General features: G+C 41.2%; 2 protein-coding genes across 9 annotated transcripts in view; one reads left to right on the forward strand and one right to left on the reverse strand.

Annotated features, from left to right (window-relative positions):
- Window positions 1-981: 981 nt before the first annotated feature.
- Window positions 982-17074, forward strand: part of ELK3 (ETS transcription factor ELK3) — a 37142-nt gene continuing 21049 nt past the window's right edge. For both annotated transcript variants that reach the window (XM_053942033.1, XM_053942035.1), the window contains exon 1: window positions 982-1387. The gene's annotated coding sequence lies outside the window, so the exon portion shown is untranslated. The remainder of the gene's footprint in view (window positions 1388-17074) is intronic.
- The window catches only part of CDK17 (cyclin dependent kinase 17), a 115058-nt gene continuing 114750 nt past the window's right edge, over window positions 16767-17074 (reverse strand). For 6 of the 7 annotated variants that reach the window (XM_053942023.1, XM_053942028.1, XM_053942027.1 and 3 more), the window contains one exon: window positions 16767-16958. In XM_053942023.1, the coding sequence (XP_053797998.1) occupies window positions 16789-16958 (170 nt within the window). In that variant the 3' untranslated portion in view covers window positions 16767-16788. The remainder of the gene's footprint in view (window positions 16959-17074) is intronic. The other variant, XR_008430800.1, reaches the window with a different exon arrangement.

A 17074-nucleotide genomic window follows, 5' to 3' on the forward strand; every position in this document is an offset into this window, starting at 1 on the left:
TCACTCACTCTGAACGTTTCCAAATAAAATTAGAAATGCTGATATACGAGACACAAAAATATACAAAATTTATGTAAACTCCCAGTACTGGAAATGTGTCCCTTTTAATAAATCTAAACCAACGGCTTATATCTGAGGTCTACAGCTTGAAGGTCAAAACCTAAACCTCAATCAGCTAACTACCACTGGTCTGACTCTTGAGATGTGATGTGGAGCTGCACGATCCAGCTTGTATTTGATGATTTGCAATAGGAAAAGGGGAAATAATTTTAAACTAAAAGAGGATAGGTTCAGACTGGATATGAGGAAGATGTTTTTTACAATAATAGTGGTAAGGCACTGGCACAGGTTGTCCAGAGACGTGGAGGTGCTCCATTCCTGGAAATGTTCAAGGCCAGGATGGAGCAGTAGCTCTGAACAACCTGATCAAATTGATGATGTCCCTGCTCATTGCTAGGGAATCGGACAGGACGACTGTCAAAGGTCCCTCCCAAACCAAATAAAACCATTATTCCATGATGCTATGATTTGAGTGTTCCTTGATTTTTAACATGTTATTTCCCTCGATTTATGTTGTACTGTGTTCCACCACTTCTGTACTTTGCTGTCCCTGCGCGGTTCAGCTTGGGAAGGTGGCCACGAGCGTCCAGTGAGCTACTGCATCCCACCAGCCCCTCAGCCCGCAATGACCCCACCACCGGTGCCCAGTGCTCCCCTCCACGGTGACCTCAGCCCCAGCACGGTGGGACGAAGGCGGCCGTCTCTCCACGGGCCAAAGCCGTCACCATCCTCCGGGATGGCGAAGCACCGCTCGTAAGGGGTTCATAAGCATCTCCCCGATGTCCCCCGGGGAAACGCGGGCGCATTTTGGCCCAAGCAGCCGGGGCGGCCTGCGGGAAGCTCCTCCCTGGGGGTGTAGCACAGGAAGGGGTGGCGGTCGGGGGAGTCGCGGAGCTCCCTGCGAGCCGGCGGAGTCACCGCTGCCCGCTGTACTATGCGTGTGTCTTGTGTTACAGCCATGCTGCACATCGGCGGCCAGAGCGAGGGGCGCGGGGAGGAAAAGGCTGTTTACACAGACTGCAAACCGCCCGGGGAATAGTGCGGGAGAGGAAGTGAGCCGGGCCGCTGTCTGACTGCCCCGGCTTCCTGCTCGCTCCCTCTCACGGGCAGGCGCTCACACACACACACACACACACACACACACACCGGCCCAAGGGAAAAAAAAAAAAAAAAAAAAGGAAAAAGGGAAAACAAAATCAGGATCTCATTACTAGAGCAACAGAGCAACAGAGAGCCTGCAGAAGACTGTCAGCATGGAGAATCAGGGAATTTTACTCAGCTCCCTCTAGACTACCAGGAGAGAGCGGAAAAGTCCCTCAGCCGCTGGGTAGGTACAAGTGCTGCTGCGCCCGCCCCGGCTCCCGCAAAGTTTCGGGGGGCTGCGGGCAGGAGAAGGGGAGGCCGGCGGCTGCGGCCGCGCTCCGCTCGCTGCTGGGGTGGCAGGGGGGACAGCCCGCGGGAGGGAGGTGAGGCTGCCGGGCACCGCGGGGAGGGGGCTCGGAGCCCCGCACGGGGCCGGGGAGCCCAGGGGTCCTGCCCCGGGGTCGGGCCCGGGCAGCGCGGCGGTAACGAGGCGGGGGGCGGCGGTCGGGGGGGCGGGATGCCCGAGGAGGCCCCCGCCCCGGTGGAGGGTTTCCCCGGGGGCCCTACCGCCCCCCGGGAGCTGCGGGTGCAGGTGAGGCGACGGACCGTGAGTGTGTGTGTGGAGGGGGGCAGATGCGGGAGAAGGAGCCGGAGGGTGAGGAGCGGCAGGGCCGGGAAAGAGGCACCGGGGGTCGCGGGGAGCCCCGGGACCCCGCTCTGCGCGCAGCCCCTCGGCGGTGGCGGGGCGTTTCGTGTCCCGCTGCCCGGCGGTGCCGGCTGGCGGTGCCGGGGGGCTGTCCCCTCCCAGCGGCATCCCGGTTACGGCGTTCGGGGCGGCGGGGGCCGCCCGGTGCCTGTCAGGGCGGCGGGGGCGCCGCGGGGTCCCCGGCGGCGCTGCGAGGCCGAGCGGGGCCGTGGAGGGCGCGGGGGGAGGGAAGGGAAGGCTCCTGCAGAAACTGCAGAAGGGGCTTTAAAAAAAGGAAAAAAAAAAAAAAAAAAAGTGTCGGGAGAGTTTCTGGCTTGTCTGGAAACAGCAAGACTAATTGCCATGCGCTTCCGGTTTGAAACTGGCAGCAGACAACATCTTGAAAATGAGTCACTGCAGCTCACAAAGAAACTCTGTGGTTTTCTCCCTCTCAGGTTTATGTATTTGCTCCTTTTTACAGTTTCCTTTGTAGTCTTCTGCCTTCTCTCCGGACCTCCCCCCACCCCATTTTCTTAGCCACCCCCTGCCCCCAGACCCCCTTGGCCGACGTGGATAGGTTCCACCACCAACTGAAAAAAAGAAAAACACAAAAAATGTTTGTAAGGGAAGGGAAAAAAAAAAAAAAGAGAGAGGGAGAAAGGGAGAGAAAGTGGAGAGTTGTTGTTGGATCTGGCTTTGCTGAAGGTTAGAGGGACTCTGATGCTGCAGGGGGAAAAAGTTCCCTGAATTTTCCACTGGCTGCAGGAAGAGAGCCCATTTAGTCATGGCTAAGTAATGTCTGCACACACACCAACTAATCTCATTAGGAGTTTCCGTTCCCTAACACAGGAGGGTTTTGTGAAGCCCTGTCAGCCTTTCTAACGTTGCAGTTGAAAGGGAGACAAGTTACATCTTTATTTACTTAGGAGTGTAGTGCTATGACAATTTTATATAATGTAGCATCTTTTAGGTCATGGGGACTCCAAAAGTCAATCGTTGCATTTCATTTCAAGCCAAACGTTGTGATTCATCTCGTATTTTGCTCATACAGACTTTTCAATTATTTCAGATTAATTTATGCATAAATATTTCCATAGGGTGAAGCATATAAATAGGGTAGCAAGATGTCTCTGTTATGATAAAGATGTTCTATGCAGGTTTGACAATTGCATGTAATTGCAAAGTTAAAAAATTTTGAGCCAGGATACTGAGGTGATGGCCATATTTGAAAAATATATTCACCCACATAGCCTTCCTGTGGTGGTGCTTTATGTATGTAGTTTTCAAGTGATTTTGTACATACCAGTTTTGATTTAGTGGTTTGTGTAATTGCTTTATGATGATTTGCTTTCATAATGGTCATGAAAGAAGTCTATGTTCAGAATTACAAAGATTTTTGCCATGCCCACCAATCTTAAAAGTAGAAGTAACAACTTTTTGTGGAAAAAAAAAGTCTGGAGCAAACAAAGAAAATGGATTCTTGCTTGCAAGTGGATTTTAGCTAAAGGAATTGTCAATAAATGCAAATAAAATTGTATGCATTAGGAAGTAACACTTAGCTACTTACTTGAATTATCATGTGATAGCATTAAACTAATTTGCAAATATTATACAAAAAAACCCAGTGCTTGCAGTATATCACGTGTTTACCTCTGAGGATCTGCAGTGTTTCCTGCACTTCCTATGTCCAAGTGGCACAGAAAAGTTCTTCATTAACATCACTTCACAGAGGACTTCTATTAGTGGATTAGTGACACAATCTCCAGACGCAGATGTCTCTCGATTTTCTAGCCGGGCAGTGAAGAATTTTTAGAATAGTGTACAAACCAGACAATGCCTAATCTCTGTCTCAATCAAACGCAGCCATCAGGAAGTGAGGGATTATTTCTCAGTTTTGGAGGTTTATTTCTTTTGTAAAATCCTCAGTTTTAGAGAAAGAAGTGCAATACTGGACATAGTGTTCAAAAACCTGTTGAATATGTTATGGAGCAGTTAGTGTGGTGTACAACACCAAAACTAACTGAGGAGTGTTTCCTGGCTCTTACTGTCTCTCGCTGAAATATGGACGTTAAATTGTTCACTTATTGTGTTAAATATTGCTGGAATTTCAGTGTGCCATCTATTGAATCAGAGCAGATTAATCACACACGTTCATGCATACATACTTACATACATATATATATATATATATATATATATATGTAGTCTATCCACACTATATAAATGTTGTATGTTGTGTTCATTCGAGATAAGTGTAAAACATCTTGATGTCCTCAGGAAAACAGATATAGTAGTAGTGTACTTGGTGTTGTGTGTTCTGTGAATTTGAAAGGCTGAATGAGAAGCAATCCACAGATGTGTTAAAAATACAACAGTTCTGTCTGGAATAGAAAAAAAATCCAGATATCATGTAATGCATGATAGTTTCCACTCAAATAATAAAAAAAGTATTAAAGATACTTTTATTGTAAGTATAATTTTATTCTTCTCCTGTCTAAAAATGTGTTAGGAATATATATTGTCTGCTAAGTATTACAATAATTGCTTGCATCCTTGCATCTTGATTTTTCCTAATCAACTCTGTGAGTTGTTCCTAAAAAGAAAAAACCCACAGGCTTATATCCTTTTTGATATCACTGACTCCACCTAGATGCAACAGCTGAAATAAGCAACTCAGTCTCAGGGGAGAAACTCAGATACAGCCTTCCTTGTAACTGTAACTTCCTTGTAACTTCCTTGTAACACCACACACATGGACAATTTCATATGTAGAAACAAAAGTGTATTTTGTTTTATTCATTGGCAGTTCTCAGTGCTTACTGATTCACAGTGGTTCTTTGCTCCTGTTACTTAATGTTATTGCATTAAACTTAAGCCATGGGAAGAAATCAAGTATATCACTCCAAAGACTGAAGTGTTTCCCCTTTGCTGAGCATAAAATCCAATTATGTAAACTTTGCCTTCTTCTTGTAGTGCCCTTCTTGGGATGGAGGTATTCATGACAGAGTTATTCTTAGGGGCAGCTATTATTGGTCAAGTGAACAAAAATATTGGTCAAAAACTGGTTCTGAAACACTTAGCACAGAATGAAAGTCAATTTTCAGGTTCACCAAGGTGCACGGAGCTTGTTGCTTGTTCTGAGGCTCGTAAGTTTACATGTAGGAAGGTAGCTGTGTGCAACACAGACATAGAGGTCCATGAGCTGTACAGAAAAGACAAATCTTAGCCTTGGGAATGCAATCACATGATAACATGTTGCATCAGCAGAAAGAAATAGGTATTAAAATGAACAGACATTTGGCTACTAAAGATAAGGGAGTGCGGGATAAGAGTGGGAACACCAACACATAGTTACTTGTGATACATGTATTTATTAAAAAGGATTTTAACTAGCATGTTTTGGTGACATCATAGAAAACTTGTAAGTTCATGTAGTTACTATTATCTCTCTGAGTGGTTCTCTGCCATAATGCTAAATAATCTAAGATAATAAAGAACTGACAAATTAGCTAGTACTTCCCATAAAGATATAGCAGGTTTGACTCCTTTTGCAGTGAGGTGATTTGTCAGTCCATGGCTTTCTTCTGGTGGAGGTGGCTCCAGTGCATGGCACGCCTGGATGCTGCTGCTGGATTCCAATTTGGAGCTGTGTCACTGATTATAGGACAGTTATCCTGGGCCAGTTTCAAAGAGCACTGTTGGTTTTGAGCTGCTGTCTGTGCTTGGTAACCACACCCAGTGGCTCACGCCACAGGCTGTCACTGACGGGCCTGTGGAAGTCGTGTTGTGCCGTGTGTCCTTGGATTGATTCACCGTGGCTTGCTCCTCGGTGTTTCCCACAATAGGGAATCTCATTGTCTTGAATCATTAGACAGATGTTTACTTCATCTGTAGCTTGTTAAATGAATCAATGAGTATTCTGGAGGCTGTCAAGAGCTCTTGAAAGACCGAATATGTCCGTTCTCATGTTGAAGTATTTTGTTGAATAATGAATGATTAAAGATTTAGTCATGATTTTGAGGAGAATGTCAAGGTGTAGGCACAGGAAGTCTATCTCATTGCACCACAAAAAACAAGGCTGCATGGATGGAAACAAAGATAAAGCACAAAGTGCCTCTCAGCTGTGCACTTCAGAAAAAGAAATTCATCGTTGTCCTTAAAACTTTGTTTAACGATTTTATGTGCCAGCAATTATATCACATTTCAGGTTCTTATGAGTTTGTTGTTAAGAGTGGATTTTAATTCAAAATCTCTTTGAAGGAGACTTTCTGCTTTTCTAAAAGCAAGAACACCTGCCAACAAGCATGGATACAAAAATATCACAAAGACACTACCTGGCAGCTAATTCAGTGACAGTTAATAACTGTCTAGTCAATTCTGCATTTTTATTTTTTTATGAATACTGTGGTAGTTTTTTTGCACTACCAAAATGTACCCTGAAGCTGTCGATCTGTTTGCTAGGTGCAATTCCTGGGCAGTATCTCATATTATACCAGACAACTCTATATTTAAGTAATATTTTAAAGTTATATGGCAGCGAAGAATATAGGAGGCAAATTTTGCCATGCCCTAGGTAGGTACAACTCAGCTGAAAAATTAAGAGGGTTTTTTTACTGTCGTGGAGTTCTCAACACCATGTCTAACTTCTGGCTGCTTGCTCAAGTAGCTTTGCTGTGATTTTCTACAGCAGTGGGGTTTGTCCTTCTTGTATCTGTGGATCCATAATTATTTCTGAGCAGTCGTGCCCACAGTAGTTGGTGCTGCAGTGCCCTGTCTCACTGTCAGGAGGAAGGTCCACTGACCCCTGCGTGCATGGGCCAAGTGTTGAAAACTGTTCAACTGTATGATGACAGTTATAGACATGACACCTATGGACTTTTAAGATAAGTATCAATCAGCTATGTAAAGAAAGGTTTTTGAAGACTATATAGCATGTGATCTGTCCACATCTGAACAGTTAGATACAGCTCAGGATCTTCAGGACAAGAGTCTCTGAAGGAAGCCAAAAACTTACTTTGTTTTGATCTTTTAAAGCACTTAGGCATGTATTTACTTTTGAGTGTGTCAGCACTTCTGTTAATGCACTGAGACTAGCTGCATGTTAAATGTAACTAAGGCACTGCAGTGGCTCTTGCTTGCTCTGTGAAGGGTCCTTCTAGTCTTCCACAGCTCTAAATTTTGCAGTGTCAGGATGTACTGTGTGAATGATACTGCCCATTCCATGGCTTCCCCCAGACCTGTTTCAGAGAGTCATTTCAGTCACATGTGTGTCTCTGCTTACCAATTTACTACCCAGTATTTGAAGATTCAGAATGTAACTTGGATGATCTTTGCAAATACCAGTTTACTACATGTTAATGTGTTTTGGCTCTTGTGCAAGCAATACTGTCTTAGTTTTTTGAGCTTTAAAGTATACAATTTTCTTGTGGCTCCTAACTTGAAGGTCATTTGAAGTACTATGAGGGGAAAACTCATAGTTTTCATAGAAAACACTGTCTTTTATTTTTCATTGTTATTAAATTATATAATGAATAATACATAACTTTTATGACCTTTACCGATCATGCAAAACTGTAAAAGCTTTCTAGGTTCTAACCTAAGTATTAAGTCCAAAGTCCCATTAATACTATTTTACATGATGGTTTTTTTTTCTGAAAACATTGGTGAACAAGGAAAAATATTTGTGTAAAACATGCTTTTGCAGTTGTACATAAAAGCGTAGACTTGGATTATATACTTCATCTAAAGGATCTAAATGTTTTTAATCAAATGTCCTATAAGTTTCCCATCCTTATTTTGCAACACAGTTGATAGTTCATCTGGGAAACAGATTTCTATTCCACATCCATTTGCTTCTAATGTGGTGACAGCACCTCGTTACTACGTCTCTGTATATTTCTTCTTTTTTGTTGTTGTTTTTTTTAATGAAGATTGATCAGATGTTTAGGCTTTAGACTTGTTTCAGTTTAGGCTTTTTGAGAAGGATGCTAATGTGTGTTATTGTTTTTAAATGTTTATGTTGTGGTAGTGTTGAGTGGCCTTTGCTGTATCAAGCAAACAACACAAAAAAATTTATATACTGAAGTACCACCATTATCTCTTCCCAGCAATTAACAGTAATTAATGTGAAGAAACAATTTTAAAAAGCATTTAGAAAATAAGAACAAATTCCTTTTGCAGCTCAGTTAGTGAAATCTGGAGAAAGTTGACTACCTTCAGAGAATTTCTTCTATGCTACTCTGACATAGCTGAGATGGGAATGTGGGTTTAGATTCTGGATATAGACCTCTGTGAAGTCTGGTGACTCAGAGCAGACTCAGAGCAAGTGGCATGTGTGGTCAGTTTAGCAAACTGAGTGTGGAATAGGGCTGGCATAGAAAGTATGACTGCAGCACTCCTTCAGTACTGACACTTCAGTGATAAAAAACCCTTACAGAACAGAGCACTTTGATTCCCTGGGAGCAGGGCACAATAATGCTGACTATGCAGTCTTATCCAAGTGAGAAGAGTCTTTGCATTTTATTTAAACATGTAATTTTATACAGAATTCAATAGGATACAGGATTCAATAGGACAGGATACAAGTCAAAACAGGGGCTGTTACATATCCTGAGCAGCAGAGACATTGACAAACCAATTGGTGCATTGATGTCACTTCTAAACATGTGCAATCTGAGCACTCTGCATACAACAGAGTTTGCTGTAGTCATTGAAATAGTGTCTCATTTGTCTCTCATTCATAATTTGCAGCAGCTGTGGGAATTAGTTTAAGCACACAGGACACAGTACAGGAGAGTGACAACCAGATCTTCTCCTGGCTGAGATCTCATGTATTCTACGATACATTCTGTGGGGTATTCCAGTGTTTAACGAATGAGGTTAGGTGAAACATGTAGGTGTGACCTGCAGGTCCTTGTTGGTGTAGCAGGCAAGTGAGTAATATCAGAAGATTAAAATATTTTAGTTGGGTTTTGGTTTAGCTTAGTGCATGATAAACACACAGAACTTTGATTAGCACTGAGAACAATAGCAGATCTTTGAGATTTTTATGTGTAAGAATAGTTCTTAATTTATGTTTTTGCTATGAGATAATAAAAATACAGACCTTGACTAGTGCTGTGACTTGTTGCTTATTTTTTATGGCTAAGGGACTTACACTCTGGCTTGTGCTCCAAAACCTACTGCAATAGAGCTAATGTTTTGGGAAGAAACTGTCCAAATAAAATGATTCCATATTTGTAGGTTACCATCTGCTGAATTGTTTTACATCATTTTTGGTATAATGCTATAACTGACTCTCCTTGCAACATGACAATATGCAGGTAAGCCTGAATGTTATTTAATAGTTCAATGGCTCCTTTTGCTAATCCAGCAAATTCTGAAAATCCAGTTTGCGTGGTGAGGCAAGTCTGACTACCAGTCTATGCTACAATGATCTTGCTGTGCTTTGGGTTTCATGAAAATTGCCAGCCACCTTGGTTTTCCTTAACAGAACTCCAAGGACTGTTTCCTGTCCTTTTGGCCAGTTTCCTCTCTGCTCACAGCATGAAAAAGACCTGCTTTTTTATCTGAGTTTTAGTCTAGGAAAAATCAGTGGCAAGGGGAAGGTTACTTTAAACATCTGAATATGAAATGTATTAAAGCAACATTTGAGACAGCAGATAATAATAGTACACAATTTAACATATTAGAGCCACTGAACAAGTTAGAAAGCATTCGGTCTGTTGTTGCAAAATTGAAAATTTTAATACTTTGTTTAAAGAAGGGAGTATAGATAAAGCATTTACATTTGGGAGTAATCATCTCCTGCTGTATTAAGTAAACTTTCAGAATAGCTGCTATTCCTGGAGGTTGGAACCTCTGCCTTCTTCAGCTCTAGAAACATCAGAAATTTTATATAGGATGGTCAAGTAATCATGATCTGTGTCCTACTGATGCCGACAAATATATAAGAGGAAGTCATATGGGAAAAATAAACATATAGGACTGGTTTTGAAAGCAGGAGTCCCTCAGATTGAAGCATAGCATGTTTCCAGCGTGCCACAGATGTGCACCACATGAGCAGACAGAAAGCAGTGTGAGGAGTCTGCACTCATTTTATGTCTGTCCCAAGGTGAAGGGTTGGAGCCATTACAGATTTATGTCGTTTTGTTTATGGCTAGCTTTAGAAATAATTGAGCAGGTTATTTTTTAAGTCTTCACAGGGAAGCAACTAGCCATTTTTCCTCCTGCTAAGGGCTTTTACTCCAGTGGGATTAAAACTGTTTCTTGAACTGCATCCTTACAGAAAATGTGAAAACACTTGTGTTGTAGAGGCGGTGTCATCACACCTCTGCTTGGCAGGCAGCCAGTCCTTTGTTTTATTAGTTTGGAGATTGCAGAACTTTCTTCCTTTGGACATCTGCCTCCGCTTTTCTTTGACTTAGGTAAAAAAAAATTAAAAACTGCAAACACTGTATTACCAAACGTACCTACTTGAAGCATTACTGGACATATGTGTGAGTGCTTTCTTCTCTGTGGTGGAACTTGATGTTATCCCTTAATCTTTTGCGAGATTTTGCTGCTGTCTCTTTTGTGTGGCTCTTAACCACAGGAGCCTGTTTATTTTTTTTAAACGTGCTGGGCCATAACAGTGGGTATACTTGCTTGAGAAGGAGACCTTATAAATTTTTACTGTAAATAGTCTTTTGAATTGTTATTTAAAGTAAAAAGACGACTGTTGTGCCGGAGTAGCAGAGTAGTCATACCTTGTATGACTCTGTTAAGTAGATTGTCCAGCAAAACCCTCTGTGTTTTTTTGGCTCATCCTTAAATCAGGCTGTGTTTTTAGTTTTGTAGTAAATAGGAACTTGTGCTCTGGGGCACCCCTGTGGCTTTCTCTAATGTTTCCACTGGGTGGTGCTGCAGGAATTCCTTTTTTTTTTTTTTTTTTTTTTTTTCACTTGAATCTGCATTTCCCAGAAAGACGCCTATAAAATATAATAGGAGGAAGTCCTGATTTAGAAAGTTTTTGCAGTTTCAACACAATGGAAGGACTTGGAGGATGCTCTGACAGGAAATGTCCTGGTTGCTGGATGTGGAAAAATTACCAGCATTCTGTATCATACATACAGTCGGTTCCCTAAAGTGTCCTGGGTATGGATTGCACCACTAGTTTGATTTATTACCTTTAATAGGGAAAGTTCTGCATCAAATGAAACCAGGTATATTTACACACTTAGTTCAGAGCTTATTTTTTCAAACCAAATTAAATTAGCAGTAAGATCTCCTTTGATGAATATATGAAAGCTTTCTGAGTAAACAAATTGATATTTGTTTTTTCTCTTTTCTGGCAGATTCACCAACCACATCCTATTTATCACCCTTGAAGCATCTCTGTTGAGAAATAAAGTGTTAGGACTGACTCAGCTTTTTCTTTCAAACAGTTCTGAGCAAACATTTGGGCAGATTTGGCAATTGTCTTTAACCTCTCATGATATAGTCATAGTTACACAGATGAATTTTCAGTGAAAAATGTTATGGCTGACTAATTTTTAAATTATTTTAGGAAAGTTGCTTTTGTTGATAGACACTCTTGCTTCTGTAATTAGATGAAAAACAAGTGTACTTCAATTTTTTTATAGAAACTAAAATGAAAAATAGAAAAATTGTCCTAGAGGATTTATAAGCTCTTCAACTTTTCATATGGACATTCACTTTAGAACTGTGTTTAGGATGTATATAGACACTATCTTGTTTCATATTTTTCTCTATATATACTCTTTGATATTTTATACAGCATGGAATTTATATATGGAATTGTTTTGGTAATTTCCAGCAAGAATTTTTTTTAAAAACCCATGTAGCTATGTATTTTCTATGTATTAATGGACTTTAAAATTAATTCAGTTAAGTAAAAAAATCTCCATTTCTAGTATTGAGAAATGGTGGTTAAAAAATAATGGCAAAACAGTCACATTCTTGCACATGGTATTGCAGCAGTCATTTCAAGGGTTAAAACGAACCTGAGACACTTAGAAAAATAAAACCAGAGCTGCTATTACAAACTGGGACAGATGTAGGAGGCCAGGTTTCCTGTGGCCCATTTTCCAGTTTCCTGGCTGCAACCTGCAGAAATAAAGGAAGCCAAATGCTAACGTGAATGAGAAACTAACAATGCCTCACGTCATGCTGCTGGGAGAAACGTGCTGGACAGAATTAGGATACAAAAGCAGAAAATGGATGTACAAAAAATGTACACACGTTTTCCAGAGTAGCTGAAATGGTAAAAAAAGGCATCTATTACTGAGAAATACTGTGTGCTTGCAAAAGCACACACGTGCCTGTAAGGGAAAAGTAAGTTGGAGGTGTGTGCCTGCTGTGATGGGGCATACAAAAAGGAGCTGGATCTTTTGCAGCTGCTTTGGCTACAGAAGGAATCAGCAGTTTCTTCAAATACTAAGGGAAATTAATTTCCCTGCCCTGACTCAGCCTCTTAATCCTTTTCATGTACATGTCTGATCACCATCTTTCTGTGACTACCTACATGGCATAATGCTGGCTAACACCTTTTATGTCTTCCTGATTTAATTGGTCACCAGCTGGTTTTTTTCAGCCTCTGGGCGCCCCAGCCAGTCTGTCCCACTCAGTTATCCCTCCTCTGCCCCAAGTCCCCCGACCTGGTTTATAGCTCAGGCTCCCAGATGTTGTTCTTCTGCAGACCCTCTAAAGCAAAAGGGACTGGTTTTGATCCCGACGCCTGGAGGGATTCCTAGTTTTAGCCTTCAAAACTTGTTCAATCAATGTTGATTGTCCAGGATCAGCAGTTTCTCTCTATTTCAGAAAGGCTGTAGGGGAGCTATCATGGAGAAAAAATCCAAGTAGGAAAGTTGGACTACTTGGGAGAGCAGAGCTGTGTTACAGCTGTAACATAGTTGTGTGGACACTAAAGACCTCTGCAGAAGTCCTGAATGGCTACAGAGCTGCTTTCCAGCTTTTTGCCTTTTATATGTAGCTTTTCCTATGCAAGAGTCCTACAAAACTTAATGCTTCAAGGACTATCCTGCTTATCTCACAGTTCATGTCATAAATCTTTCCGATACTGAGATTTTGGTTAGCTAGATTTGTCTCTGAACCTCCTGGTTTTCTACCGCTTTGATGTAAGATGCCTTGCTTGTTTGTTTTATTTTGCCCAGCAGGTTAATAACTGTATTTTTGGATCTTAATGCCGCCTTACTGACTGGCATTTTATCACATGGAATTTCATATATATTGTCTTGTTAAAAAAACAAAAAGCCTATGCAGCTCATCAGCACATATATGATCACATGTTAACTATTTCCAGTGTAATTTGCATAATGTTCTCATAGTGGTTTTTTCATGCTGGTTGAAGCCAGTCTTCATATGCTAAAGAGAGAGAGAATATTTGGCATGTAGGCCCTTAAGTGAGGAGTTTGGGTAGACCCTTTACAGGAATATCATCTCTCAGATGGGACACTTTGCTCTATGGATGTCTCTGTCCATTTCCATTATCCTCTTCAGGGATAGCTTATGGTGTTGACTCTGCTGCTGCTCCAACTTTAGGCATTTCTGTTAGTCCCTCAGTTTGGTTGAAATAGGAGCAGAATTATCAGCACAGATACTCTGATTTTCTGCCTTCTGGCATCAGACCTAAACTTAAAATTTGGTGTGTGGAGGGCATGTTGTATCACACTGATCATGCAGTTGCTAGGGTTTGTATGGGGGGAAGCACATTGCAAGGAATGTAAATTGCTAATGCAGATGGTGTCGGTGTGGTTCCCTGTCACAGCTGCCAGAGAAATGGATTTTCAGAAAACTCACTCCTGAAATACCATTTTGCTGTCTAACACAGCATTTCCAAGTATAATTTCTTATAACTATGCCCGTGATTATTTGCATCAGCAGTAGTGGAAGTGATCACAAAGTAAAATTACTACCTAGGCTATCTAGGTCAGGTCAAACTAGCAAATTTTGTTTCATGGCTTAGAAAGCATCTTTGACTGTCAAATGCATTGTATAAATACTTAAAAAATGGTAAGATGGCAAATCAGATATGTCAGAGTTAATGGATTAAAAAATCAACTATTTTGTCTGTGTGAATTTTGATTAGGCTTTGCATGACACAGGATATATGTTTCTAACATAGGTTGTGTTTCTCATTCTGTACCATTGATACATGTGACTATCTAAATAAGGTTTTTTTTTTAAACTATTTTTTCTGCTAATCCATGGAATTCAGTGTGTGGTTCCATGTATTATTTATTGCTCTGTATTCAAATCTTGTATTGAGCACAGAAGTAAGAGGAATATTTATTATGACTACTTAATATTAATAAAGAGTTGAATGAAATGTGGTCACTGTAGGAAGTGACCACATCCTAACAACCCTTTCTGTCTAAGTAAGGCAAGACACTGAATTCCCTTTGAGTCAGTAAAAATTCAAAAGAGTTAGAAAATACACAAATGAAATAGAATGTTTTCTGAAGATCTCCCACTCCTCACAGTCATAATTTATTATGACTTTTAATACAGGCACCAGATTTTTGGTTGAATTACATGTCTTCTGATAAATTCAATACATCTGTCATAATTCTCTTGCTTGACCACTCAAATGAGGGACAAGTTAAGCCCTGTGTGGCCATTCTGTCCTCCCAAAGGGACAGTTAGTGCCTTGTGGAATCCAAAACAGTTCCCACAGAGAAAGGCAGGTTAATACTTCTGTTGGCCTGTTTGGAAATTAAATATTTTGTATCAGTTAAAAAATCCAGTCACTGCAGAATCTTAGATTTTTCTGTTGTTGTGGGCAGAATGGGAATTTGCCATGGGCAGAATGGGAGCTTCAGACGAAGTTTATTAGAGAAGCCTTCCCTCTGAGTCATGGGGTGCAGAAGGGCCCCCTTTGCTTTCCAAACTCCTTCTCAGAGAGGAGGCCAGGCAGACCATACTCCTACAATGATTCCCCTGCAAATCACATTTTACAGAATGGAAATGAGATTAACACCAGTTTACTAAATTAAAGAAATCTGAGATTTTACTTCATATATACTTAGACAAGGCTTGTGTTATAGGTAGTTACAGCTGTGAGTATTCAGTGTGACTCAGACCTGAACACCTCAAGTTGCGTGGTTAGAAGAGTAGGACCATACAATTAATGATCAGCTGAAAATGTAATTAGCATGATTTGCCTCATGTAGGAATCATACATACAGTTGCTGTACGAGCAATATGGGAAGCTTTATACAGGAACTCAGTGGCAGATGGAGGGATGAAGCATAATGCAGCATTGAGCTGTTTTAATCTCATTTCTATAGGGCAGACTTGGGTCATACCAGTAGAAGATTTATGCATGTACCAACTGAGCACATTGATGCTGAAATCTGAGGTACACAGGTCCTTTATAAAGCCTGTTCAGAGCCACAGGCTTGGTAGAGTTTATGGTCAGGCAAGATAGGGTTGTGAGGAGCTGCCTAAATCTAATCCCACCACTGCCATCTGCCCTGGGTCCAGCACCTGAATTGACTCCCAGAGATTATCCATGGATCTCAGCTGGAATAACTGAGCCACTTCCAAAAAGGTGGCAGTAACCTTTTATGTAATAACCCGATGGGAGTCACCTCTCCTTGCTCACCTGGATGTACGGTTTGTGGAGTGAGCATTCCTGTAGGATTCTCTCGCCAGGCTTGTGCTGTTCATGCACTTTACATTATGCCTATGGCTGAGTCACCTTGAGCGCCACATTCAGTAGGTAAAAAGGAATCCAAAACTGTTTACATTTTACAGATGATAAGCATCAGAAAACAGGTTCATAATGGAAGGTGTAGTAGAAAGCTGGCTGGAGATTACCCTGTGAGTTTTCATGGGCAGACGTGAATGGGGATGGAGCAGGCTGCAGGAAAATGTTCTTAGCTTGGCATTCAGTTCCACCTAACCTCTCTTCAGAGCCATGAGTGCTGAACTTGTCGTTTAAGAACTGGATGAGAGAATTGTGTCTTTGAGGTATTACACTGTTTTGGGTGATGATATGGTGAAGTTTGTATTGGTTCTTCTATAATTCTCATCCCTCTTTACTTTCCTCAGCTGAAGGTCTGCTGACAGGTCTTTGTAGCATGGGACACATTTTAGTACAATTTTGAAGAAAGATATTTATAGAGTACTTAAAATTTTCCAGAGCAGCAAAAGTTCTGTTTGTGATTTCTTGTTAGGAAGAGTTGTATGATGCAAGTTGAAATTATGCAGGGTATGGCTGCAAAATATGTGATGTACAGAAAATAGAATTATTTAAGAGGAATATGATTGTATATAAATGCACCTTTTTAGCAAAATAAATTGCAAAACTTACAAGTATTAGAAAGCATATACATATATGATGTGTATCTGTATATTTATGATATCAGATTAATAGGGACACTTTATTATCTGTGAAGTTACAGATAAATAATATGTTAAAGATGCTAATATCTGCGAAGAGAGTGTAGTTTAAAGGAACTTTTAAAGGCTGTAAAGTGAGTAACTGTCAGGTATATTTAATCCTAGCTATGAATTTTTTTTCTTGCCTTATTTTATGTGGAAAAGGATTTGTATAAAACTCCAATGAAGCAAATGCAGATGTTTGAATGTACCAGACCTTCCATATAGGCTGTTCTGTTTCCAGGATCCCTAACAGTCCTAGGAGCCTCAAATGACCTTTGAAAGTGCTGCATAGTTATGGTGTCACTCATCTGGGCATCGGTGGTTTTGTCTTTGTCATTCAGATGGGACTCTCAGTTAATTAGAGAAATGAGGATTTTGAAGAGATAGTAAAATCATCATTGATTCTGCCAACCCTTGTTTGGCCAGCTTACTTAGAAATGATTTGGACCAAAACATAGCTCCAAACTCTGTTTTTCCACAGAAATATTGACGGCGTTTTCTAGTATCACTAACTTGCTCATGCAATTTATTTTTCTTTATACTCGTGAACCTTATGCACGGTGATTTCCTTCCTGCGGGGGCAGACCTGAAGAGGCAGCTGTTCCCGCAGCGTCCCGCCGTCCTGTTCCCTGCCGGGGATAGCTGGAAGTCTTGTGCCCTCTTGTGGTACGCACATCCAGGGAAGCGGCAGGCAGCAAGCCTGGCATCCTGTCCGTGTCATCTGCTAGGGCACGAACAACAATGTATTTATTGGGAAACAAAATGAACGAGGGCGCTAAAAACCGTGAGCTTGTCTAGATAAAGACAAAAATACCTATTGTTTCATGCACAGATGTA

This window comes from Vidua chalybeata, chromosome 5, assembly GCF_026979565.1.
Source record: "Vidua chalybeata isolate OUT-0048 chromosome 5, bVidCha1 merged haplotype, whole genome shotgun sequence".
NCBI classification, from domain to species: Eukaryota; Metazoa; Chordata; class Aves; order Passeriformes; family Viduidae; genus Vidua; species Vidua chalybeata.